The sequence below is a fragment of the Crotalus tigris genome, unplaced genomic scaffold (assembly GCF_016545835.1).
Source record: "Crotalus tigris isolate CLP2741 ecotype Arizona unplaced genomic scaffold, ASM1654583v1 scf7180000023724.639413, whole genome shotgun sequence".
NCBI lineage: Eukaryota > Metazoa > Chordata > Lepidosauria > Squamata > Viperidae > Crotalus > Crotalus tigris.
In genome coordinates this window covers 271,269-298,026 of record NW_024100142.1, presented here as the reverse complement: position 1 = coordinate 298,026, position 26,758 = coordinate 271,269, and the positions used below count along the sequence as shown (strand labels likewise).

General features: G+C 40.4%; 1 protein-coding gene across 3 annotated transcripts in view; it reads left to right on the top strand.

The window, feature by feature from the left end:
- BRCA1 (BRCA1 DNA repair associated) overlaps positions 1-26,758 on the top strand; it is a 102,189-nt gene that overhangs the window by 62,356 nt on the left and 13,075 nt on the right. For all 3 annotated transcript variants that reach the window (XM_039321279.1, XM_039321280.1, XM_039321281.1), the window contains exons 12-16: positions 18,591-18,750; positions 21,253-21,398; positions 22,493-22,580; positions 24,049-24,126; positions 25,644-25,684. In XM_039321279.1, the coding sequence (XP_039177213.1) occupies positions 18,591-18,750; positions 21,253-21,398; positions 22,493-22,580; positions 24,049-24,126; positions 25,644-25,684 (513 nt within the window). The remainder of the gene's footprint in view (positions 1-18,590; positions 18,751-21,252; positions 21,399-22,492; positions 22,581-24,048; positions 24,127-25,643; positions 25,685-26,758) is intronic.

Sequence of the window (26,758 nt, the reverse complement as noted above, 5' to 3'; positions counted from 1 at the left end):
TCCATAGCCCTGAAGGAAGTGTCCAGTCGCAGCGTCTGACAAATTTGATGGCACTTCGGAGATGTTTCCAGTTTTTTGGGGCCAATGCCAGCTCTTTATTAGCCTGAGAGCAGCTGACTTCCCCACTGACCGTGATAAAGTGGGGTTTATGATCAGCCTCCTCTTTGGTGCTGCAGCTCGTTGGGGCATACCTCTGCTAGCCCAGCCTAATCTGTTGTTGGATAATTTTGGGGTTTTTTGTGACTATATGCATCTTATGTATGAGGACCCCATTAAGACACAGACCACTACCCAAGGCCTGAAAGCTCTGAGGCAGGGCCGGTGCCCTTTACAGGGATATATCAGTGAGTTTCAACTGCTTAGCCAGGATTCAGCCTTGAGCGAAGCTGTACTCATGGACGCTTTCCAGGATGGCTTGTCGGAGGAGCTGGCCCGAGTCGATGTTCACCCAGACCTCAATGGGTTGATCCATCTCTGTTTGCGGATTGATGCTCAGCTGCAGCAGCATAGGAGCCATCATGTCACCCTAGAGACCCAGTTGTGCATGAGACTCTGGTTCTGCAGGAGGAGCCTATGGAGTTAGGTGCTTCCTGACCTTGCCTATCAGTGGCAGAAATGAATAGACGACGTTCGGGGGGGGGGTTGTGTTTCTGTGGGGACCCTGGGCATTTGGCTGCCTTCTGTCCCAAGAAGCGACGAGGGTTGTCAGCTACCAAGCCTGCCCTGCAAAAGCAAGCTCATCTGTCAGGAAATGCCCTGAACCCAACCTAAAAGACATTTTGGGTCAGGCTTCCCCCAACATCGAGCAACGTCCTTTGGATGCTGCACTCGGATTTCCATGGCATTTGATACTGGTGGCATGCTTGATCCTTCCCGGGAAGCCACAAGGGATTCCAGTACATGCTTTGGTCGACTCTGGGGCCACCGCAAACTTTATGGACGCAGCATTTGTGGCCAAATGGGCTGTTCCCCAGTGCCTGGTGGAACTGCCTCTGTTAGTTGAGACTATTGATGGCCGAGTGCTCCTGTCTGGGCCAATTAAGGCCGCCATGCAACCGTTGGGTATGGCCATCAGCCCGCATGAGGAAGCTATTCAGTTTTACATAATCTCCAACCTTCATTTCCCCATGATCTTGGGATTGGCGTGGCTCAAGACACATGACCCGCAGATTTATTGGTCCCAGAACTTGGTTACCTTTCCAAGTTTACAGTGTGTGGACCACACCTGCCAAGTCTGTGCCAGCCAGGTGGTGAGTCCCCCAGGGATCTCCCTGCCCTCCGAACTGGTGACTTGCGCTCGTGTGTTTAGCGAGATTGAGGCGGATCAGTTGCCCCCGCATAGGCCATATGACTACCCCATCGACTTAGTTCCTGACATGCCTCTCCCAGTGAGGCATTTGTTTTCCAGGTTGGACCCCGAGTTGGGACTTTGCGAGACTTTCTAGACAAAAATTTGGCTCAGGGTTTTATTCGGCCTTCGTCTTCACCAGTGTCTGCACCAGTGCTCTTTGTAAAAAAGAAGTCCGGAGAATTGAGGCTTTGCTGTGACTATCGAAAATTAAATGCCATTACGGTATGTAATTAATACCTGCTGCCCCTCATTCCTGAACTTCTGGAACGGCTTCGGGAGGCAAAAATCTTCACGAAATTGTACTGAGAGGAGCCTACAATCTCATTAGGATTCGGTCAGGTCAGGAAGACAGTGTTTGGAACCCGGTACAGGCACTTCGAGTATACAGTGATGCCGTTTGGGCTGACCAACGCCCCTGCAGTTTTTCAACACTTCATGAACAATATATTCTGGGATCTGTTAAATCAGTTTGTTGTGATCTATTTGGATGATATTCTGATCTACTCCCCTTCATAGGAGATGCACCACCAGCATCTCCGTCAGGTCCTGCAATGGCCCCGAGATCGTCGTTTGTATGCCAAACTGGAGAAATGCCAATTCTATCAAATGACCATTGATTTCCTTGGTCATCGCATTTCTCCTGAGGGCATCGCCATGGAGCTGAGCAAGGTTGAGTCTCTGTGTAGTTGGCAGCCCCCACGTCACGTTAAAGACGTCCAGCAACTCCTTGGGTTCGCCAACTACTATAGAACGTTCATCCCGGTTTTGCTTCCATGACTGCACCCCTCACTCAGCTCCTGTAGAAAAAGACCCGGTTTCATTGGGATACCCTGGAGCAGCAGGCTTTCCAGGCTTTAAAGGAAGCCTTCATGAAGGAACCCATCTTGAAACATCCTGACCCGCAATGGCCATTTGTCGTGGAAGCGGATGCCTCCAACATTGCCATTGGAGCAATGTTATTTCAAGCTAATGCACCCGGTGGTGTCCTCTTCCCTTGTGCATACTACTTGCGGAAACTGAATCCAACCAAGCGCAACTACACCATCTCAGAGAAGGAGCTACTGACCATCAAAGTGGCGTTTGAGGCCTGGAAGCATCATTTGGAAGGGGCTCGGCATCAAATTGAAGTCCAAACAGACCACAAGAATCTGGAAAGCTTGCAGACAGCCCAGAAATTGAACCAATGATAGATTCGGTGGTCTTTCTTCTTCGCTAAGTTCAATTTCTGTGTTACCTACATACCAAGCGGTCGCAAACAAAAAGATGCTCTGTCAAGGAAGCCAGAATATTCCCGTATAGAAGACAAGCGTCTGCCCAGGACAGTTCTCCCCGTAGAGTCTTTCTCTGCCGTTTGGGAGCCAATAGATATACGGGCTCGGATTCGGGAGGCACAACAGCATAATTCGTGGGTGACTCAACGAAGGGAGGAGTTGGGGCCAGACTCCCCATGGACCATCACGGATGGACTCCTGAAATATTGTGATTGGCTCTATGTTTCAGGAGGGCCACTCAGAGAGCTCATTCTCAGCCAATGTCATGAGAATCCGGCGGCAGGGCATTTTAGCCTGTTCAAGACACTGAACTTGGTCTCCCGTACATTCTGGTGGCCCTGAGTACGACACAACATCCAGGCCTACGTCATGTCTTGTATACAGTGTAAGCAGGCTCCACCAGGTCTACTTCAGCCCTTGCTGATGCCCGAAAGACTCGGGGGGGGGGCAGTGTCCATGGACTTCTTGATGGACTTGCCCCTGTCTTTTGGCTTCACGATGGTATTTGTGGTGGTGGACATGATGACCAAGATGGCGCATTTCATTCCTTGCCATAGCTTGCTGTCAGCTCACATCACCATTCTATGTTCATCCAGCACGTTTTTCTGGCTGCACAGCCTCCTGATAGGGTTGTTTCAGCTAGATGGGATCTGTTACAGTCTGTTTCTGGAAGGGGTTGATGAAGGCCCTAGACGTAAAAATCTGCCTATCTTCAACACATCATCAGCAAACTGATGGCAAGGCCGAGAACGTAATTGGAATCCTAGAATGATACTTGCGGTGTTACGTGAATCAGCAACAGGACAATTGGGTGGACTATCTTGCGGTAGCCGAGTTCGCATTTAACAACTCACAGCACACCTCCATGCACATGACACCGTTCCTGGCCAATGTGGGGTATCATCCCTGGCTTTTTCCCCTCTTGCAGCTCGACTCGCCAGTTCCTGCAGCTAACGAATATCTGACCGAGTTACGGGCTATCCATCAATTGGTGCGGCAACAATTAGATACGGCCAAGGTGGATTACAAGAAAGTTGCCAATAAGTCAAGGCGAGATATATCTACATTAACGGTGGGAGATCAGATATGGCTGTTAACCAGGAACCTGCCATCAAACCGGCCTGCCAAGAAACTAGACCATCGGTACCTAGGACCGTTCCCTATCGAAGCCACCATCAACCCGTTGCTTATCGGTTAACTTTGCCACAGTCATTACGGGTGCATCCAGTCTTTCACCGGTTTCTGTTGGTCCCAGAGCAACCGGCGTGTCCACTCTGAAAATCAGAACATCCCACCAGAACAACATGATGGAGACAGTGCTCCCAAGTATGAGATCGTAAGTATTCGAGATTCCCGCTGGCTGAAAGACTGATTTCAATATTTGATTGAGCGGAAGGGCTATGGACCGGAGGAATTCACCTGAGAGGATGCAACCACTGTCCATGCTCTTGCCTTGGTGACAGTGTTCCACGAACAGTTCCCTTCACGACCACATCTGGCCTGGTAGACCCAGGGGAATGGTCCTGCGATGTGGGATAGTGTTGTGATTCCTCGCCAGCCAGTGGATCTGGTAGCTGAGTCTGAGGAATCAGATGAAGAGGAGGGGCCTGGAGTGACAGAGTCAGAGGACGGCTCTGAGGAGTTCTAAGACAATCAGACAAGGAGCCTGGCCCCTCCATTCATGCTCAGGCTGAGACAAAGCTGTGCTGGGAGCATGAGTTGGACAGTGATGAAGAACAGTTGGGACAAATCCCAGATGCACGAAAGTGCAGGCAAGAGAAGCAAATAGGTCAGAGGAATTCAATGGGGTGGCTCCAAAGGCAAAGGAGAAGGCATTAGGAAGCCACACCTTGGCTGAATTATAAAAGGGAAGGGGTGGGAGGTGCTGGTTGCCAAAGGCAACCGTTCGTGTTGAGAATCGAGTTTCTGTAGACTGTGTTTGTTTGCCTTGGACATTGACTCAAGTCTGTGAGAATAAAAGAGGTTGTTTTTTTCTTATGGTTCCTGCCTGTTTTTTGGAAGAGGGATTTCTCCTTGTGAGCATAACAAGAATTCACGTAGGCTGGGACAAAACAGTTTGCCTTCAGCCTTCTACCCTCTATTACCATGGAGCTGTTACGTATTGAGAATGCCCAGCTCTCCCAGCAGCTGGCTTTGCTGGCAGCTCAAGTTGCTCAGCTTCCACTCCTGCTGCTCCATAGCCCTGAAGGAAGTGTCCAGTCGCAGCGTCTGACAAATTTGATGGCACTTCGGAGATGTTTCCAGTTTTTTGGGGCCAATGCCAGCTCTTTATTAGCCTGAGAGCAGCTGACTTCCCCACTGACCGTGATAAAGTGGGGTTTATGATCAGCCTCCTCTTTGGTGCTGCAGCTCGTTGGGGCATACCTCTGCTAGCCCAGCCTAATCTGTTGTTGGATAATTTTGGGGTTTTTTGTGACTATATGCATCTTATGTATGAGGACCCCATTAAGACACAGACCACTACCCAAGGCCTGAAAGCTCTGAGGCAGGGCCGGTGCCCTTTACAGGGATATATCAGTGAGTTTCAACTGCTTAGCCAGGATTCAGCCTTGAGCGAAGCTGTACTCATGGACGCTTTCCAGGATGGCTTGTCGGAGGAGCTGGCCCGAGTCGATGTTCACCCAGACCTCAATGGGTTGATCCATCTCTGTTTGCGGATTGATGCTCAGCTGCAGCAGCATAGGAGCCATCATGTCACCCTAGAGACCCAGTTGTGCATGAGACTCTGGTTCTGCAGGAGGAGCCTATGGAGTTAGGTGCTTCCTGACCTTGCCTATCAGTGGCAGAAATGAATAGACGACGTTCGGGGGGGGGTTGTGTTTCTGTGGGGACCCTGGGCATTTGGCTGCCTTCTGTCCCAAGAAGCGACGAGGGTTGTCAGCTACCAAGCCTGCCCTGCAAAAGCAAGCTCATCTGTCAGGAAATGCCCTGAACCCAACCTAAAAGACATTTTGGGTCAGGCTTCCCCCAACATCGAGCAACGTCCTTTGGATGCTGCACTCGGATTTCCATGGCATTTGATACTGGTGGCATGCTTGATCCTTCCCGGGAAGCCACAAGGGATTCCAGTACATGCTTTGGTCGACTCTGGGGCCACCGCAAACTTTATGGACGCAGCATTTGTGGCCAAATGGGCTGTTCCCCAGTGCCTGGTGGAACTGCCTCTGTTAGTTGAGACTATTGATGGCCGAGTGCTCCTGTCTGGGCCAATTAAGGCCGCCATGCAACCGTTGGGTATGGCCATCAGCCCGCATGAGGAAGCTATTCAGTTTTACATAATCTCCAACCTTCATTTCCCCATGATCTTGGGATTGGCGTGGCTCAAGACACATGACCCGCAGATTTATTGGTCCCAGAACTTGGTTACCTTTCCAAGTTTACAGTGTGTGGACCACACCTGCCAAGTCTGTGCCAGCCAGGTGGTGAGTCCCCCAGGGATCTCCCTGCCCTCCGAACTGGTGACTTGCGCTCGTGTGTTTAGCGAGATTGAGGCGGATCAGTTGCCCCCGCATAGGCCATATGACTACCCCATCGACTTAGTTCCTGACATGCCTCTCCCAGTGAGGCATTTGTTTTCCAGGTTGGACCCCGAGTTGGGACTTTGCGAGACTTTCTAGACAAAAATTTGGCTCAGGGTTTTATTCGGCCTTCGTCTTCACCAGTGTCTGCACCAGTGCTCTTTGTAAAAAAGAAGTCCGGAGAATTGAGGCTTTGCTGTGACTATCGAAAATTAAATGCCATTACGGTATGTAATTAATACCTGCTGCCCCTCATTCCTGAACTTCTGGAACGGCTTCGGGAGGCAAAAATCTTCACGAAATTGTACTGAGAGGAGCCTACAATCTCATTAGGATTCGGTCAGGTCAGGAAGACAGTGTTTGGAACCCGGTACAGGCACTTCGAGTATACAGTGATGCCGTTTGGGCTGACCAACGCCCCTGCAGTTTTTCAACACTTCATGAACAATATATTCTGGGATCTGTTAAATCAGTTTGTTGTGATCTATTTGGATGATATTCTGATCTACTCCCCTTCATAGGAGATGCACCACCAGCATCTCCGTCAGGTCCTGCAATGCCCCGAGATCGTCGTTTGTATGCCAAACTGGAGAAATGCCAATTCTATCAAATGACCATTGATTTCCTTGGTCATCGCATTTCTCCTGAGGGCATCGCCATGGAGCTGAGCAAGGTTGAGTCTCTGTGTAGTTGGCAGCCCCCACGTCACGTTAAAGACGTCCAGCAACTCCTTGGGTTCGCCAACTACTATAGAACGTTCATCCCGGTTTTGCTTCCATGACTGCACCCCTCACTCAGCTCCTGTAGAAAAAGACCCGGTTTCAGTGGGATACCCTGGAGCAGCAGGCTTTCCAGGCTTTAAAGGAAGCCTTCATGAAGGAACCCATCTTGAAACATCCTGACCCGCAATGGCCATTTGTCGTGGAAGCGGATGCCTCCAACATTGCCATTGGAGCAATGTTATTTCAAGCTAATGCACCCGGTGGTGTCCTCTTCCCTTGTGCATACTACTTGCGGAAACTGAATCCAACCAAGCGCAACTACACCATCTCAGAGAAGGAGCTACTGACCATCAAAGTGGCGTTTGAGGCCTGGAAGCATCATTTGGAAGGGGCTCGGCATCAAATTGAAGTCCAAACAGACCACAAGAATCTGGAAAGCTTGCAGACAGCCCAGAAATTGAACCAATGATAGATTCGGTGGTCTTTCTTCTTCGCTAAGTTCAATTTCTGTGTTACCTACATACCAAGCGGTCGCAAACAAAAAGATGCTCTGTCAAGGAAGCCAGAATATTCCCGTATAGAAGACAAGCGTCTGCCCAGGACAGTTCTCCCCGTAGAGTCTTTCTCTGCCGTTTGGGAGCCAATAGATATACGGGCTCGGATTCGGGAGGCACAACAGCATAATTCGTGGGTGACTCAACGAAGGGAGGAGTTGGGGCCAGACTCCCCATGGACCATCACGGATGGACTCCTGAAATATTGTGATTGGCTCTATGTTTCAGGAGGGCCACTCAGAGAGCTCATTCTCAGCCAATGTCATGAGAATCCGGCGGCAGGGCATTTTAGCCTGTTCAAGACACTGAACTTGGTCTCCCGTACATTCTGGTGGCCCTGAGTACGACACAACATCCAGGCCTACGTCATGTCTTGTATACAGTGTAAGCAGGCTCCACCAGGTCTACTTCAGCCCTTGCTGATGCCCGAAAGACTCGGGGGGGGGGCAGTGTCCATGGACTTCTTGATGGACTTGCCCCTGTCTTTTGGCTTCACGATGGGATTTGTGGTGGTGGACATGATGACTAAGATGGCGCATTTCATTCCTTGCCATAGCTTGCTGTCAGCTCACATCACCATTCTATGTTCATCCAGCACGTTTTTCTGGCTGCACAGCCTCCTGATAGGGTTGTTTCAGCTAGATGGGATCTGTTACAGTCTGTTTCTGGAAGGGGTTGATGAAGGCCCTAGACGTAAAAATCTGCCTATCTTCAACACATCATCAGCAAACTGATGGCAAGGCCGAGAACGTAATTGGAATCCTAGAATGATACTTGCGGTGTTACGTGAATCAGCAACAGGACAATTGGGTGGACTATCTTGCGGTAGCCGAGTTCGCATTTAACAACTCACAGCACACCTCCATGCACATGACACCGTTCCTGGCCAATGTGGGGTATCATCCCTGGCTTTTTCCCCTCTTGCAGCTCGACTCGCCAGTTCCTGCAGCTAACGAATATCTGACCGAGTTACGGGCTATCCATCAATTGGTGCGGCAACAATTAGATACGGCCAAGGTGGATTACAAGAAAGTTGCCAATAAGTCAAGGCGAGATATATCTACATTAACGGTGGGAGATCAGATATGGCTGTTAACCAGGAACCTGCCATCAAACCGGCCTGCCAAGAAACTAGACCATCGGTACCTAGGACCGTTCCCTATCGAAGCCACCATCAACCCGTTGCTTATCGGTTAACTTTGCCACAGTCATTACGGGTGCATCCAGTCTTTCACCGGTTTCTGTTGGTCCCAGAGCAACCGGCGTGTCCACTCTGAAAATCAGAACATCCCACCAGAACAACATGATGGAGACAGTGCTCCCAAGTATGAGATCGTAAGTATTCGAGATTCCCGCTGGCTGAAAGACTGATTTCAATATTTGATTGAGCGGAAGGGCTATGGACCGGAGGAATTCACCTGAGAGGATGCAACCACTGTCCATGCTCTTGCCTTGGTGACAGTGTTCCACGAACAGTTCCCTTCACGACCACATCTGGCCTGGTAGACCCAGGGGAATGGTCCTGCGATGTGGGATAGTGTTGTGATTCCTCGCCAGCCAGTGGATCTGGTAGCTGAGTCTGAGGAATCAGATGAAGAGGAGGGGCCTGGAGTGACAGAGTCAGAGGACGGCTCTGAGGAGTTCTAAGACAATCAGACAAGGAGCCTGGCCCCTCCATTCATGCTCAGGCTGAGACAAAGCTGTGCTGGGAGCATGAGTTGGACAGTGATGAAGAACAGTTGGGACAAATCCCAGATGCACGAAAGTGCAGGCAAGAGAAGCAAATAGGTCAGAGGAATTCAATGGGGTGGCTCCAAAGGCAAAGGAGAAGGCATTAGGAAGCCACACCTTGGCTGAATTATAAAAGGGAAGGGGTGGGAGGTGCTGGTTGCCAAAGGCAACCGTTCGTGTTGAGAATCGAGTTTCTGTAGACTGTGTTTGTTTGCCTTAGACATTGACTCAAGTCTGTGAGAATAAAAGAGGTTGTTTTTTTCTTGTGGTTCCTGCCTGTTTCTTGGAAGAGGGGTTTCTCCTTGTGAGCATAACAAGAACTCACGTAGGTTGTGACAGAATACAGTCTCCATCAGGTCTCCATCTGAGTGAAAAGTGTCCCAGTGGTGGCAGAAAGAAGTTGGGGGGGAGGAGCAGGAGACAGGCATCACAAACATTTTCCGTGCCAAGAATGAAAGTTTCTGGGGTCTGTGATCTCATGAGAGTTCAGGCACCCATTCTCTGCTAAAGCAGATGGGTGCTTGAACTTGTGCAATATTACAGCACCCATGGGCTTCAATCAACTCTCCTCTTCCTCAAAGGAAAAGAAACTGCGGCAGAGAGAAGACAGATCTTTGCAAGGTAAGTGAGTCCGGCACGGCAGGATGGGAGGGGGAAACAGTTGTGGGGAGCGGGGGGAATGGGGGAATGTTGCAGAGACTCTGCAGTTGTTTGTAAGGGCGAACAACTGCCACAGTGCTGCAACATTCATCATTTCGGAACTTGCTCATAAACAGTAGGGGGCACTTTTCTCATAACTTCGAATGGGCGCTAAGTGAATGCCCATAACTCGGGGATTACCTGTATCAGATTACCTATAAGTAACCATTTTGCCCATATTAAGGTGCTTAAGGAATGACATGTGGGATACAGGTTACTAGTACTGTACTTTAATTTTAATGTTTTAATCTGGCACATAACTTTGCAAACATTTAAAGAGGCTGGAAATTACAAGGATGAAAACAGTTTCCAAGTAAGAAGTTTTTATTGCTGATACATACTGGATAATTGAGATAGCCAAGGAATGTCAGAAAGAAATTAATATGTGCTTCATTAATTATAGAAAGGAGTTCAATTATGTCAATTACTATAAACTGTGAAACATGCTCAGAAATGTAAGAAACCCTCATGAGAAAACCACAGTATGGACAGAACATGATAAGACAGGCAGGCTGACAAAAGAGTGTGACAATGCTGAATATTCTCCCTATATATTAATGGAAATTAGAAGATGAGCAGAATTTTAAAACTGGAGGAAGAAACATCAATAACCCATGCAATGCTGATGACATTACCCTGATAGTTGAAAATGCAAAGGATCTGCAAAATGTAATAATAAGACAAAGAGTACAGTGAAAAAATAGTACTAAAATTAAATATATATAAAAAATGGTGACATTGGGCAGAACAACCATCCTTAGAAATGATAGTAAAGATATTGAGGTGGTGGATAGTTTTTGCTTTTTAGGATCAATCATAAAGGAACAAACAGCCAAGAAACATTGAGCAAATTAGCACTCTATGAAGGCCTTGGAGAAGCTATTTGGAGGTTGTGATGTGTCTATATCTACAAAGATCAGAATAGTGCAAGCTATATTTTAGAACTTTGGTGTTGGTTAAGACTCCAGAAAATGCTAAGGACAGTCAAGAAAGTAAACAAATGGAGATGGCTTTAATGCAAGAAAAATGGAAGGAAATAGAAGACACAATCAGTTACAGTGTACCATTAGATCTGTAAGATCAGGGGATGGATCATTATGGAGAAAATTTATCTGTGATCTAAGAGTTAACAGTTACTAGATGGCACTTAATCAAAAAGCTAGAAGTGGGCAGGCCAGCTATTTGGGCAAATTGTTGCAATTTATTGAAGGACTGATAAATCTCAACATCATATGTAGCATATGTACTGTATACTTTAACAGGTACAGTACTATAGAGCCGCGGTGGTGCAGTGGTTAGAATGCAGTACTGCAAGCTCACTGCTCACTCCAGGAGTTCAATTCTCACTGGCTCAAGGTTGACTCATCCTTCCATCCTTCTGAGGTTGGTAAAATGAGAACCCAGATTGTAAACTGCTTTAGAGAGGGCTGTAAAGCACTGTGAAGCAGTATATACGTTTAAGTGCTAGTGCTATTGCTATTGATGAAAGTTAGCCCAGAGAAGAAATATTAAAAAGGGCAGAAAAATATATTTTTCTTCAAAAGGACTTTTTAAAACCAAACCTGGCCCCAAATCTATCTCTCTGCCCCAAGCAAGACTTTAGCCCTATACAAATGCAGATGTAAAACCATCAGAAAGTTGAAGCCAGAGCAATCAAGAAGACAAAAGAGAAGATCTGCATACTCCACCCAAACTCTAGGAGTCATTAGCCCCATCACCTGGGAAGCAGGATATGATAATAGAATTAAACCACAGATATCAAGGCCTAGACAAACACTCAGAAACAGCCTCAAGGTTCATGCCACAGGAACAGGAAACTTCCAAACAAAAGGCTAGGGGGGTATAAAACCTACTGCCCATGTGCTCAATCCTTGCTCTTCTCTCTCCTCTGCACTTTCCTGAAGAACCATCTTTCTGCAATAAACTGTAACCTTCTTCCCAAAGCAGTCGCCATGTTTGCTTATTTATTCCCGGCTTGGATGAACCAGGATGAAGACTTTTACTTCTAACACTATTATGTTGTTAGATTTACTTCTCCAGTGTCTGAGAATAAAAACAAAACTGAACATTAGCTGTTCAGTTCACAGGAGATGAACTTGCATTTTGTTATTTGTGTTTACATCAGTGGTTCTCAACCTTTTTAATGCCGTGACCCCTCAACTGGTGCAGCACCGTTTGCGGAAAGGGACTTTTGGCGGGTTCAGCAGGGCAGAGACAGCCTGGACAATTCCTATTGGCTTTTGAAAGCCAATAGAATTAGACTCTATTCAAGAGAGTCTATTCTATTGGCTTTCAAAAGCTAATAGAATAAAAGGAAGTAGCACAGCTAAAGAAAAGGGAAAAAAAATGGCGGACTGCCTTGTTTGGCGACCCCCGTGAAATGGTCGTTCGACTCCAAATGGGGTCCCGACCCACAGGTTGAGAACCACTGCTCTAACACATTTTAATGCTCTTAATTTTAACTCTTAATCTATATAATTTTCTTGCAGGTAATTTCCTTTTGATATTTTGATTGTTAAGCGGTATTTCTTTTTAGAAAGGAATATGGCTATGATTAATGGTTATAATTAAACATTTATTGAGTGATTTTGTGGAGAAAATAAGATAGAGCTCACATGCAATTGTTTTTATTTGTATTTCTAAATTTCCTTTTTAATGTTCCAATTTTGGCAATAATTTTAGCACTTGTTTCCTTAATGAAATAGCAGTATGGTGGCCTAATGATGAAGATGATTGCCTCCCACTTGGAAGGTTGAGAGTTCCATCCTAGGTAGGGGCAGATGTTTCTCTTAGCACTAACTCCCCCCTACAAACTCCATGTAGGCATCAAGAAGGGCATCCAGCCAGTAAATGCTCAGCTCCATTTAATCACCTGACTCCACCCCAAATTAAAGGATTACAGGATTAAAGGAAGTTTTTCTTTAATGAAATGAGAAAAGAGGGCAGGGGTGGAGCAGGCAGTTAGTAAGTTTTCTATGGAAGTCACTTTCATTATTCATATATTGTGTTTTTGTCTATGTTTTTACTTTTTGTATTTTTAATATTTAACCATTTTCTTAGTCACCTAAGTATCTCTAGCCATTAAGCTTTAAAAATGGTATAATTTTGATTAATGCTTGAGTTAAGTTGGATACTAAAATCACATATAACCTTGTTTAGCGTAAACATTTATTTCAAAATATTTTAAACAATATCTTTATCTTTTTATTACATTAACATTTCATTTCAAACATTCTTAGATAGTAATTGTTATTCTAATACTTTTTTGACATGGGATGATAATCTTTCTAATTAAATCACTTTTTGAATTTAAATTTTACCAATCTTCAAGTTGTATGAGATGATTATAAAGCACAAATTATAAAGCAGTTTGGCCTCAGCTAGTTATCCCTGTAATATATAATCTTCAGGTTCAGAGTGTAGTAGTCATTAGGGTCAGTTTTTCCTCTGGGCCTTTTGTCAGATCATCAACATAACTAAAGCTTCTAGTAGCTTCTGGCAATAATTGGTCATTGGGTGTATATGTTAAATAGCACAGGGTTAACACACTGCCTTTTGTAGTCATCAGGTTCAGAATGTAGTCATTAGAGTCATTTTTTTCTTGACAGTCTAAAAAGTTATGCTCTGTGCATCTGTTGCCAGATCTTCAATATAGGCAAAGCTTCTAGTAGCTTCTGGCAGTAGTTGGTCATTGGTGTATATGTTAATCAGCATAGGAGCTAACACACTGTCTTGAGGGAGTCTGCTTCTTTAGGTTCTCCATCAACCATGTTTCCCTGAAAGTTGACATAAAATCTATGATTTTCTAGTAGACATCCTATAATTTTCATGAATTTAAAATCCTTGTAAGGTGAAAGACTTTCTTCAACAGGGCTACATGTTGAAGAAACCACACTGAGATAAATGAAACCTCACTCCTATGATTTCCTTCAGTTTGAAGCCATCCTCTGTGTACAGTATTGGATTAATTTGAGCTGTTCAGTTTTTGCCGGGCCTGAAAATTAAAGTTAAATTATTAAAGTTAAAAAAATATAGTTAAAATATTGGGAATGTAGTAAAAATATTGTTTAAATATTTAACACATTAGCATAAAATATAATTGTGAAATTTTAATAAATAATAGCCAGGAAATTGCAAATCCAAATTTATCAATTTACTTTTTTTTTTTCAATTCTACAAGCAATTATATAAACTTGATGAAATGGCTGATCAACATCAAATGGTTGCTTTTTTTAAAATAAATCATATTCACCCATTATCATAGGACTTTACTGATATTTTGAAAACTCTTTTGAAAAAGAGATATTAGAGACATTTGATGAAAAACAAGAAAATCCTTGATCTGAATTGCTTCTCTGTTGAATGGTATATAAACCATTTAGAGGTTTCTTATACCCAACATTTTTAGAGTCTATAATCATTTAAATTCAGAAAATTGCCTTTATCATTTTGAGACATATATGATGCTGATTTTAAAACTAGATGAAGTTCTAAATTCTATGCAAGTTAATAATTTGGATATTAAACTATTAATTGCTTTGTTGGTTAGTAACTGCAGAGGATGTTATAATACATAATTTCATTTCAATCAATTGATTAAAAGTAGATAAGCATCAGATAATTTTTACTTATTAATTGTATTCTGGATATAGCTCAGAATAAATTGGATTATGATCTATTAATATCTTTGAATGCTAAAAAGCTTTTGACAAGATTCAGATTAATTTTCTACAGCAAATAGTTTTAAGTATGAATTTTTACCTTGTACAATGATGTGCAATTTATTATTTTCAATCAATGGCAAAATTAATAACAGATTAATTTCTGGATGAATTGATTACAATATGGCATCTCAGGTTGTCTACTGTTTCTACTGCTTTTTACTCAATTCTGGAACTAGTATGTGGGAATAACCCTGAGAGACAAGGGAAAAAAATGCTTCCAAGGAAATGATCAAGCAAGAAGTGGGGAGCTCTTAGTGGCTTATTGGTTAGTAGAAGAAATTTAGGAAGAATTTATCCTAATTGATCAGCTGGTTAAAAATGGCATCAGAAGGCTTGTACTTTTAGACTTGCATGATTTTGCTACTATAAATGTACAATAAAGTAGAATTAGCTCATCTAGTCATATTTATCTGGTTTACATGAGAAGGCTGGTGGAAGCCATATGCTAGCAGACTCTAATTATTTTTATTTGCTGATGCTATTTGACAATATTAGGTCATTCTTATACCTCATTACCTAACTTGATATAGGTGGTTGAAAAATTTGGAAAATACTCAGATTATAAGATTAAGTGAGAAAAGAATAATTAATTTACTTCCTGTGGGATTCTTTTAAAATCTTAACAATTATTTGGATCAACATACAGCAAAAAGGGTCTTTTTATGTTCTGGTTTGTAAGCAGGTAGATATATCTGGGTTCTGTTGAGGTGTAGATTGGATTTTGATGCTGAATCTGATGAATGCTTGAATTTATGGAGAAATTTATTTTAAAAATAGGCAGTAAGTATATATTCCAAGTAAATAGGGGAAAGTATGAACAAAGGGAAATAGTTACTTTAAATCTATTATTTTGTAATGATTATTTTAAGGAATTTCATGATTTCAGCTAGAATTTTCTTTGTCTAATAGACAACAGTTTGATATAGTAAAGCATGTTTTGATTGCTCAGTATGGACATTTATTTGCCTCAAAGACTAAAATGCTATCATTTCCATTGGAGTCTGCACCTGAAATGTAATACATTTTATATCAATATAATAAATTTTAAAATATATTTTACATTACTAAGATTTATGACTTACAAAGAAGCAAGATAGTTAGGGTATTGAGGCTTTTGAAGTCAGTGATAGTCCAATTCATGACATACTATGGACAATTTAGAAAAGAAAAAAATGGATCATTGAGCAAATCAACCCTGAGATCTCACTTGAGGTACAAATTACCAGGCTCAAACTTTGGACATACTATGCAAAGACCCAGTTCTCTGGGAAAGATTCTGGTAATGGAAAAGGTGGATAAAATGACAAAAACAGGAGACAATAGCAAGATCAGTCGATTCAGTTACAGTGGTGATGGGTCTGCTGTTGGAAGACCATTACTGAACAGGTAGTCTTTGACTTACAACCACAATTGAGCCCCAAATTTCTGTTACTAAGTGAGACATTTGTTAAGTGAATCACTGCTGTTGTTAAGTTAGTAACCCAGTTATTAAGTGAATCTGGCTTCCTTGATGACTTTGCTATCAAAAGGTCACAAAGTGTGATCATTTGACCCCAGGACATTGCAATCATCGTAAATATGAGTCAATTACCCAAGCAGCCTAATTTTGATCATATGACCAGGGGGGGTTTGCAATGGTTGTAAATATGAAAAATAGTCATGTCACTTTTTTCAGTCCTATTGTAATTTCAAATGGTCACTAAGTGGACTGTTGTAAGCCAAGGACTACGTGTATTGTTGTTTTGGATTTTGCTATCCAACTATCTTCCTGCTGTGGATTACGATTGTACTAAGACATAAATTAGATGCAGATAGAAAATTCTGGAAGTTTTTTGGAAATGAAATCAGTAGGAGTAAAAAGACCTCCTATTTATATGAAAGATTAACTATTCAGGACTCAATAAACAAAGAACTTCCTGATGCTGAGAACGATGCTGGAAATGAAGAAGAGGGGAAACTTCAAAACAACTAATGTCAATACTGTCTGCCTGCAAGAAACACATATACAACAAAACCCACAATCTTCCCCTCAAAAAAAAAAACATGCAGGCACCTAGCAAGAAAATAACTTCAAATATCCCTAAAAAAAATCACTTCAAACATCCCTAAAAAAAAGTCACAGCAACAAATACACCAGAGATAAACAGACAAACACCCCAGACTGCAGCCCCCCCCCCAAAAATAGATTCTATCCTCAAAGGAACGGAATCATCCATCTGCAGACTGGACATACAGTCTAGTGAGGTACGTTGTCTCCCTGGAGCAAAAATCAAAGATGTGGCTGAGAACCTAATCAAAATAATTAGGCCTATAGATTACTACCCCTTCCTCCTCCTCCATATTGGGATAAATGACACAACAAGCAACCTGAGTACAATAGTGAGAGACTACATACAACTAGGCAATAAAGTTAGGAAGCTAGGAGCACAAGTAGTGTTCTCATCAGTACGCCCAATGAAAGGCCAACACCCATTGAGGGAAAGAAAAATTCTATAAATAAACCATTGGCTAAAGCAGTGGTTCTCAACCTTTTTAATGCCGCGACCCCCAACCGGTTGTAAGTCGAGGACTACCCGACCGGTTGTAAGTCGAGGATTTTTCCTGCCCGGGACCGCCGCGCATTTGTGGAGCCGCCCCCTCCGCCGGCCAAGGTGTAGCTGGCAAGGGGCAGTGACGGCGCAGGGCGACCACCAGCTGGCCCAGCCAAGGGAGGTAAGGCACCCGCTGGGCCCCACGCGCGCCAGCAACCCTCCCTGCATCCGCCGGCCTCCCACCTCCCACCCCTGGCCATCTTTTACTTACATTTTTAGTAATTGCGCAGCAGGGAGGGGTGGAAGCTTCCAGACAGCTCGCCTTCACTGCAGACAACTTGCAGCACCGTTTGAGAATGGGACTTTTGGCGGGCTCAGCAGGGCAGAGACAGCCTGGACAATTCCTATTGGCTTTTGAAAGCCAATAGAATTAGACTCTATTCAAGAGAGTCTATTCTATTGGTTTTCAAAAGCCAACAGAATAAAAGGGAGTAGCACAGCTAAGGAAAAGGGGGGGAAATGGTGGACTGCATTGTTTGGCGACCCCCATGAAATGGTCATTCGACCCCAAATGGGGTCGCAACCCACAGGTTGAGAACCGCTGGGCTAAAGGGTTCGTGTCGCCAAGAAAACTTTGGTTTCCTGGATCATGGACTTAATTTCCTTCGCGAAGGACTCTTGGCAAGGGATGGGCTGCACCCCATGAAAACGGAAAAATGTACTAGAAAAAAACTGGCCCAACTCATCAGGAGGGCTTTAAACTAAAATTGAGGGGGGAGGGTGACCAATCTTCAGAATCTCTACAACCGAAAACCAATCATAAATCCCAAGAAAACAAAACAAACAATGAGGTGGGCAGAAATGAGAAAAAAGAAAAACTCAAACAACATTCAGAAGATGTAGGAAACATACCACAGAAAAGCACAAAAGTCTTAAATGCTTATATACAAATGCTCAATGCTTGGGGAACAAACAGAGCCCAAAACCAGACCATGACTCAAGGGCAACTAAATGAACAAATACCATTTGCATCACACACAAGATACTTAAACATTAAGATTATGGCCCAGCAACAACAAACAGCCAATCAAACAGCCTGAAACCAGACCATAACTCAGAAACATCTGAACAAATAACACCCACACCAATTTACACCACACAAAAGGTATTTAAAGACCAGTGCTCTGACAGACAAGCACAATTCAAAGTGTACTGAAGATGTCCCCCTGAATGGAGACGAAATGTTTGCAGCCAAATCGCAAAGCTCAGAGATCAAACCAACAGCCCAATAAAATACTATATAAGTGTCATGCAGACCTCTCAGGAAAAGCACCATAATTAATAAGTTCTCTTTCTCACTTTTCCATGTGAAATTCTCTGTGTGTCTCACTTCTGAATGTTTTATTCTCTGTTCATTGATGAAAAGTTATCTGAGGCAAGCCTGTGTTTTGTTCTTTTCTGTTTGTAGCAAAGGGATGCTATGCAAAACAACTTAAAGAAACTGCAGCAGAAGATGGCTATCATTGAAGCTGTCCTCAAACAGGGAAGCCAGAATGTTGGCCCTGAAGGATGGTCACAGGAAGGAGAGGAAACTGATTTCAAAAGAGACAAGACAGAAACAAGAAAGAGTGAGTTGGCAGTGCTCTGAAACTGCCTTTCTTTAAAAAATAATAAAATCCTGAGAATTTAGAATTTTTTTCCTAATTACAAAACATTAACAAAATATTCATTTTAAATGGAATATCTTGTTATGAATTTATGTATAAAATGCATAGATTATTGAATGAATGCATTTCATACATAAATCCTCTGGTTTTTATCAGAGAAATATTAAATCGCTAATTTGCTGGGTTTAGTATACACTGTAGGAATCAAGCATCCACTAGGAACTAACTCAAAGCTGAGAGGAACAATCCATTGTAGGTGCTTTCTATTAATTTCCTTCTGGTAGTTTTATCTGTACTGTTTCATTCTAAACACATGCCTTCTGTGTGGTACAGTACCGTGGTATAGATTGCCACTGATGAATTATAGAGTTAATTTTGTTTTGTTACTAGTGGAGTTTATGAATATTAACTCTGAATTCTGTTGCCATGACAGTAGTTTTAAAATGGATTTCTATTGCATTGTGAGGTGTATTAGCTAGTTGAGGAAAATAAACTAGTTTGGTCTTAGGAAAGCTATCCAAGAAATGAACTTGTTCCAGGATTTTTCTTTGCAATTCTCTTGAACTGTGCTTCTACATAAAGAAGATTAGTTTAATTATATCATCAGAAAAGCCAATTATGTTTCATGGCACAACAAAATATACAATAGTGAGATCTCAGAGGCTTATATGTTTTGACATTATATTGAAGTAGAAGAACTGTAGGTAATAGATATAATTAAGAGCCTTCTAAAGAAGGATGGTTCAGGTGAACAGAGCACAAATCTCTGCCAGTTTCAAGACACTCTAGGATGCTGCAATGAGAACCAGATTTAAAATATCAACGGGAACAATAAAGTTGCTTCCAGGGGCTAGAAAAGAACCATTCTAAATAGACAAGGTGGATCAGAATTACTAGGACAGCTGAATTCTTTCAAAAGATTCTGTTCAATAGATTGCCACATTGCGTTGGAATCCTTGTAAATCTCTAGGATGAGAACGTTCTGGTGAAAAGCAGAATAGCCATACCTGTGAAGTATTTAGAGATACTATATTTTGCCTTGAGAATGATACAAATTTAAATGTAATCTCAATTTCGAGTAACATTAGAGTTAGTAATCCCTATTCTCAGTCACTTTCAGACAGCAATTCCATGGCATGGCTGTCTAGATTAAATTAATTTAAGCTTGTGCAAGACTGGTTTTGTTTTGTATTAAATAATATTTTGAGATCAGGATCATTGATGTCTCCACTATCTATTAATCCTCCCACTTACCCAATTAAGTATGTTATGTAATGGACTTTATCAAATTTCTCATGAGTCATTTTCTAATTCTCTGGAGATCAAAGGAAAGCCCAAACATTTTACTGTAGTCCGGAGAAATAAATCAGCAATTATTTCATTTAAATAGTAATAATGTTTGATTTGGAGAAAAAAGAAACCAATATTTCTGATTTTTATATGATGTTAAGCAAAGTGCAAGTGGAAATGTTTGCATTTCTTAGCTGTAATGGCTAAGTTGGGGAAAATTAATTAGGAGTGTGTACTGGAATGCTGTTTGTTCTTGAATAGGCTAAGTATTTAACAATTCTCTCTATATATACTTTAAGAACAGAAATATATTACTTATCATAAATTTTGGGAACGCTATGATCTTTTCTTATATGCTATTTATATACAAGTCCATTTATTACTACCTCCTATGTAGTGAATCTGAAATATTTTTTTCTGGGTTTGAAGAATTATATCCAGAAAGAATCTTATTCGTTGTGAGAAAAATACATTAATTAAAAACAATATAAAAATACATTAATTTTGGTGGAACAATCTTAAAGATGCTTGTTTTTGTAGGATCTCCAAATCCAATGAAAGCCAGTTCCTTCAATTGCTATAAATAACAGAACTGAAATATGAAATTAGTGAAATCAATTAATTAGTTTCCTTTGTATCCTGAAACAAATTAATGCAGCCCTTGTTTGGTCTTTCATATCATAATAAAATATTATGGGTCATCTCATAAAAGTTTTAACAGATTATATTTATTGATAGCTTGATTACAAATTACAGTTTGTTCTCTTGGCTAGTTTAAAAAGTCTTTTGCTTTTTAATTACTTTTTGGAGAGAGGAAATATATTAAGGCTGTTCAGAAGTAGGATAAACAAGAAGCACAAGGATTATTGCCTCAGGTCTTTAAGTTTTTTCCATGTTTTATCTTCTATTTTATCATCCATCCTGCAATGTGTATCACTTGACATTCTCTACTTTTAAAATGTGATTGAGAATTAGAAGTATAATTTGAATATTATGAAGGTCATATATTTAGCTGCATGCCCAATAGACATTAAAAGATACAGGCACCTCTAAGAAGGAAGATTTTATATTTAATATATTTTTGTTAAAAAGGTAATTTTAAAATAATTATTGTTAAATATAAAAGATGCCATTAATTATATAAACAAGATTTTTTTTTCTTTTCTTTTCTAGAAATGCACACTGTATTGGAAAAACCAGTCTCTCCTTTGGCACATACCACCTGCTGTAGCACAAAGCAAAGGAATAGAAAGAATCTACTTTGGACTGGAGGCCAAAAAATGTCTCTGGTGGCATCTGGGCTAAACCAGAGTGAATTGGTAAGCATGTTCTGATATGCTTGTAGATTTTTCACAGCAACAGATATAAACTTCTCTGAGCTTTAAGATTTTACGGGAGGCATTCTTTTAAAGATAAACCTCCTTTCATAGCTACTTTATTAAAAGTATAAAGCAATAAAACAATAAAAACAGAGATCATACATATCAAAAATATTCAAGTGTTTAAACATATAAAATTCTATACGGATTACATGCCCATCCCAACAATGAGATTTTCAGCAATAGTTTGAGTATCAACCATAAAGTATTTGAAGGGGTGCATTTTGAAAGGGCAAGTGCTGCAACAAAGAAGAGACATGCAGTGTAATCTGAATGGAACTGAACAAGTAGAAAGTTAATTGAAAGAAAACATTCTTCTAGCCAATAGGACAACCAATTGAACTGGCTTAATTTGTCTTACCTATCACCAAACTAAGTCACTGGAAGTGCTCCTAGACTTGGCTTTGACTTATATTCCAGTAGCAGCTGTGACTCACTTGTGTTCAGTTAGGCTCATCTCCTAGTTGGACCTGTTTCTAAAATTTGTAGTAGGTGACTATGTAAATATCCAAGGATAATTATTTCTCCTATAAGAACCATGATGGCGCAGTGGTTAGAATGCAATACTGCGAGCTAACACCACTGCTCACTCCAGGAGTTCAATTCTGAATGGCACAAGATTGACTCAGCTTTCCCTCCTTCCAAGATCGGTAAAATGAGGACCCAGATTTTTTGGGGTAATATACTGATTCTGTAAACCGCTTAGGGCTGTAAAGCACTGTGAAGCATATATAAGTCTAAGTGCTGTTGCTATATGAATGTACTTATTGGCTCCATGCTGATGGCATTCTGTTGCTATGTGATGGTCTGTCAAACTACTCATTTCCTAATTCTTTAAACCATTTTAATTTTGGATCTTATTTCTTCTATTATGTTTTTATAGTTCACAATCATATTATCAGAGTAGGATAGTTAATTTATGAAAAAAGTGAAATATACATTTTTCTAATAAATGAAAAATTCCATTGAGGCCAGCAATCTCTGATGTACTGATAAAACCAATTATTTCTAATTCAGTTTTCCTTTTCGTCTAGCAACTAGTACGTAAATTTGCCAAGAAAACAGAGAGTACTTGGTCTAATAAAATTACTGAAGAAACAACCCATGTAATAATAAAAACAGGTAAGTTAGAAGTACAGAAATGAACTTCCTATTTGTTTTGTTTTCATAATTGATTAGGTAGGTAAGTATGCCTTTAGGACTAAGAGATCTGAATTTAATATTAATATGCAATAGCTAGTCTTGCCTATTTTAGATTTTTCATGAGGTTCTGCCAAATTTTATTTTACATGGTAGCTCATTCATGTTCAGAGGTGTTCTTTCTAGTTGTTAAATATTGGATATAGTGATTAATACAAAATTCTTATTATATCATATATTGCTAATATTCCTCCCAGAAGCATCTGGCTAGCTGTTTTCTGACAAAAAATATTGGTCAAGATATCTCTTAATAATTGTGATTGTGTGTAATGGTATTGGAAGTCCTGAATGAAAATCCATACATTTCCTGTTACATTTTGGTTCCATTTCCTGTTTTACACTTGTATGCAAAACTATAATTTTTCTTTTTGTGTCCCAGCATTGTAACAGCAGAACACAATAAAATGTGATTCAATGTTTGAATCTGTATCTAGAATGCAAATAAAGGCTACAAATCAGCTAGAAAAGTTAACCTTTGGGTAAAGAACTGCTACCTATTATTCAGGGTACTGTGTCAGCTTCCTTTGAACTAATACAGTATTTAAATTGGGTGTATCACAATTGAGAGTTAGTGCAGTTTTGGTCAGCCTGATGTTTTCCACAAATATTCTTCTAGCTCCTACATAAGTTGGGAATTCTGGGATTGACAATCCAATAAATATTGAAGTGAGGAAAAATATAGTATTCCTAAAAAAATCTATTTCTTTCCCACTTTTGAATATCAGTACCTATATTGCAAATAGTACCTATTTTTTCAGCCTTTAAAGCTACATGAAAAGAAAAGAAAAGAAAAAAAGAAAAAGAAAAAAATCCTAAATCATATATGATTATTGTAATATTACTCCAAGAGCTAATAAGATCATATGCTAACATAGAAGTCTTGTAAGTTGTTTTTCTCTTACTTCATTTGTAGAGTCTGTAATCTGTGGCTGCTATTTAGCAATTTTGCAAACTTAGGGCACCAAAAGAGCCACTGATCTTTGTTTGAATGACTACTTACCTGCCTCTGCACTATTGCTACAGCTGATGGTAATACAGTCTTCTGTTTTTTTATCTATAGTTAAGAAGACTCCATTCTATCATTTGCATAAAGGAGGCTGAGCTTTTTTGTAGTCTGTATTTTAAGATACAGTTTGCCATTTTGTTTTATGTTGTTTCAAACTGTTATATTGGCCAGACTATGAAAAATAGCATTTTAAAAGGAAGTATGTAATTGTTTAAAATAAATCAGTAAAACTCCAGTCTCTGCTTTTGAAATGACATATTTTTGAAAGCAGTTTCTGACATTGTGTGAATACCTGCTCTAAGGGAAACATTTAAAAATAGTGAATGGTCTTTATTCTTTTAATATTGAACATTAAGTGATTTTTTTTTCCTTTTTAATCTTTAGATGAGGATCTGGTCTGTGAGAGAACTCTGAAATACTTTATAGGTATTGCTGCACAAAAATGGGTATTGAGCTACCAGTGTAAGTGTGAATATTCAGAAAAAAAAAATCTCCTTCCTCTCTCCATGCACACTCCCTTTCTGGTGCTCCGTGTATGTCAGTTTAGTGTTCAGGCATAGGTGTTATGTTGTTTTTCAGGTTAATAAAGACAGGTCCCTCAAAGCAAGAGAGAACATTGAACAGAAGATGGGGCACATATTTATACATTTTCTTTGCTACCATTTTGTCACACAGGAGAGCTGGCACATAGTAAATAAAATAAAGAAGTACAGAATAGTCAACCTCCTCCCTTGGTGGCATTCCAAAGACATTGGGTGGTACCTCAGAGACAATGGGTGTTTTCTGGGGACTTTCCATGATTTTAAAGGCCTGCTGAGGTAACTGGGTTAATTGCACATATGTTCCATCAAACCTATCATTAAATTCCTGATCAACATAGACTCTTATTTGTAAAAGTTCGTATCATTAACATACATTAAATTATTGTAACTTAGCTGTGCAATTATATCTGACATTTCGCCTTTAGCTAAACAAGTAACATTTCATCAAAATTCATCCAATAAAGCAATATTAAATAATATAGGAAAATAGAGGCAATAAAACCATATTGGACAGTTCCATAAATCCACAGAGTGTCAACTAGTAGTCAAAAGGAAATGTTGTCTTTAGTAAATGTCAAACAGTATAAAAAGAGATATTCACATTTTCTATCTTGACTGACACCAAGGATAGTTCAAGACTGTTTTTTTCTTGAGCAAAACCAGATAAGATGCTTGTAGATTTTCAAAGTATATGCCACTACCATTCTTTGCATAACACCATGAAACACACAAATTTTATAAAGAATCTTGCATGAGCTTTGAAGATCATGTATGAATTGTGAGCAAATAATCTATGGAATTGTTATAGCAAACTTAGTTTAGTTTAGTTTGCGTACATCCGATCTTTCAAATCCTTTAAGCTAAGCTAAGCAAAAATTAAGGAGCTCTGATGCTACATTTTCCAAAGTTTTATCTAGGGTCATGCTAACAAAGGTAGATATATATATTCATATTGTTTCATTTTTATATCATTCTCCAAGAATCCTAGAATATGATTAAAAATGTGGAAAATTGTTATTGAAAATATGGGGACAAGAGAAGAAAAGAAAACCAAGCATTTAGGTGTGCTGGTTATTTCATATAATTTAATTTGATTGTTTCTGGTCACCAGAAATTTTTTTTTTCCTGTGACTATGTGATACATTATTCTGCCTACACTGCTCTTAGAGGGACTGGCGTTATCTCCAGAAGTTAACCACAAACTATTTCAGCCGTGGAATTCTTGTAGAGAATGAATTTTAAAATCTATAAGGGGTAGGGAAGTGAGGTTTCTAGCGATGCATTGTAATATTGCTAGCAGGCAGTATTATGTAAATATGGATTTACCCTTTTGCAACAATTTACAGTTTTCTGTTAGTATCTTTAAAATAAATGTTACAGATGGTAAAAAAGTACTACTTTAAATAATAATAAAAATTTCTGCTTCAACCCATGTAGGGATTATACAGTCACTCGAAGCAGGAAGAGTTCTTAAAGAGGTATGACTGGCGTTTGTGGGAGGGGATAGGTAATTGATTAGTATATCTTTTTTTGCCATTCCTTTAAATGCTTAGTCTTATACAATTATCAGTACAGTGATAGTAATGGAATGTTTGTATAATGTATAACATGTGAATTTTACAAATTTTCAACTGAAAAGTATCTGGCATATTTTAAAATCTAAACTAAGAAAATATATTTCTGAGTATGTAAAAAAATTACTTGTAGATGAAAATCCTACAATTACAGTGGTAACAGCCAGATTTTTAACTATGGCTATAAAATTTAAGCTATTAATAATGAACCAATGATTTACTTTAAGTCTATTATGTAATTTTTACTAAATAGTTTAGTTGTTTTATCCAGTACTAAGTTTATATTGTGTTTGTAACTTGCTTTGGGGGCTTTGGGTTGTAAACAAAATTGATTGATTGATTGAATATTTAGTAGAGTCTAATGACCAAGAAGAAAATAGACATGAAAAATAGAGAAATCCTTAGTATGTCTGTGAATTGCCTCCTGAGAGGAGAAGAACAACTAACAACAGGGGAGCCATTCTTTAAGGATCGGAAACACAATTTCCGAACTTCAACTGGGGCTTCTTTTCTCTTTCTTCAGGCACTTCATCTGACATTTTGTCTGTAACATGCTAAAATGGAATCAAGCCACAGAAATTTAGAAATATAACACAATAATTAAAAAAATTTAAAATATAACACAATAAATGTTCTGTTTTCCAAAATAACAAACTTTGGTCAATTTAAATGGATTGCCAAACTTGTTGGATGAAAGAAGGTATTAATATTTAGCTGGGGTAATTTCTGCGGTGCTACTGTCAACACTGCAATGATCTTGGCTAAAACCATTTTTGCTTCATTTTCGGTTGCCACAGTACTGGGAGGGGGGATGAGTGGTTTTAAGTTTAGACTAAACAGTAAATTGTCCCATGGGAATCAAGGTCACTGCTGCCTGACTTGGTGGGCTGAGCCTTCCGTTAGAAAGTCCGCTAAAGTATTCTGTTGGGGAACATGGATAATTACATAGTGCTGGGGTGGGAAGTTCAACTTTGTAAC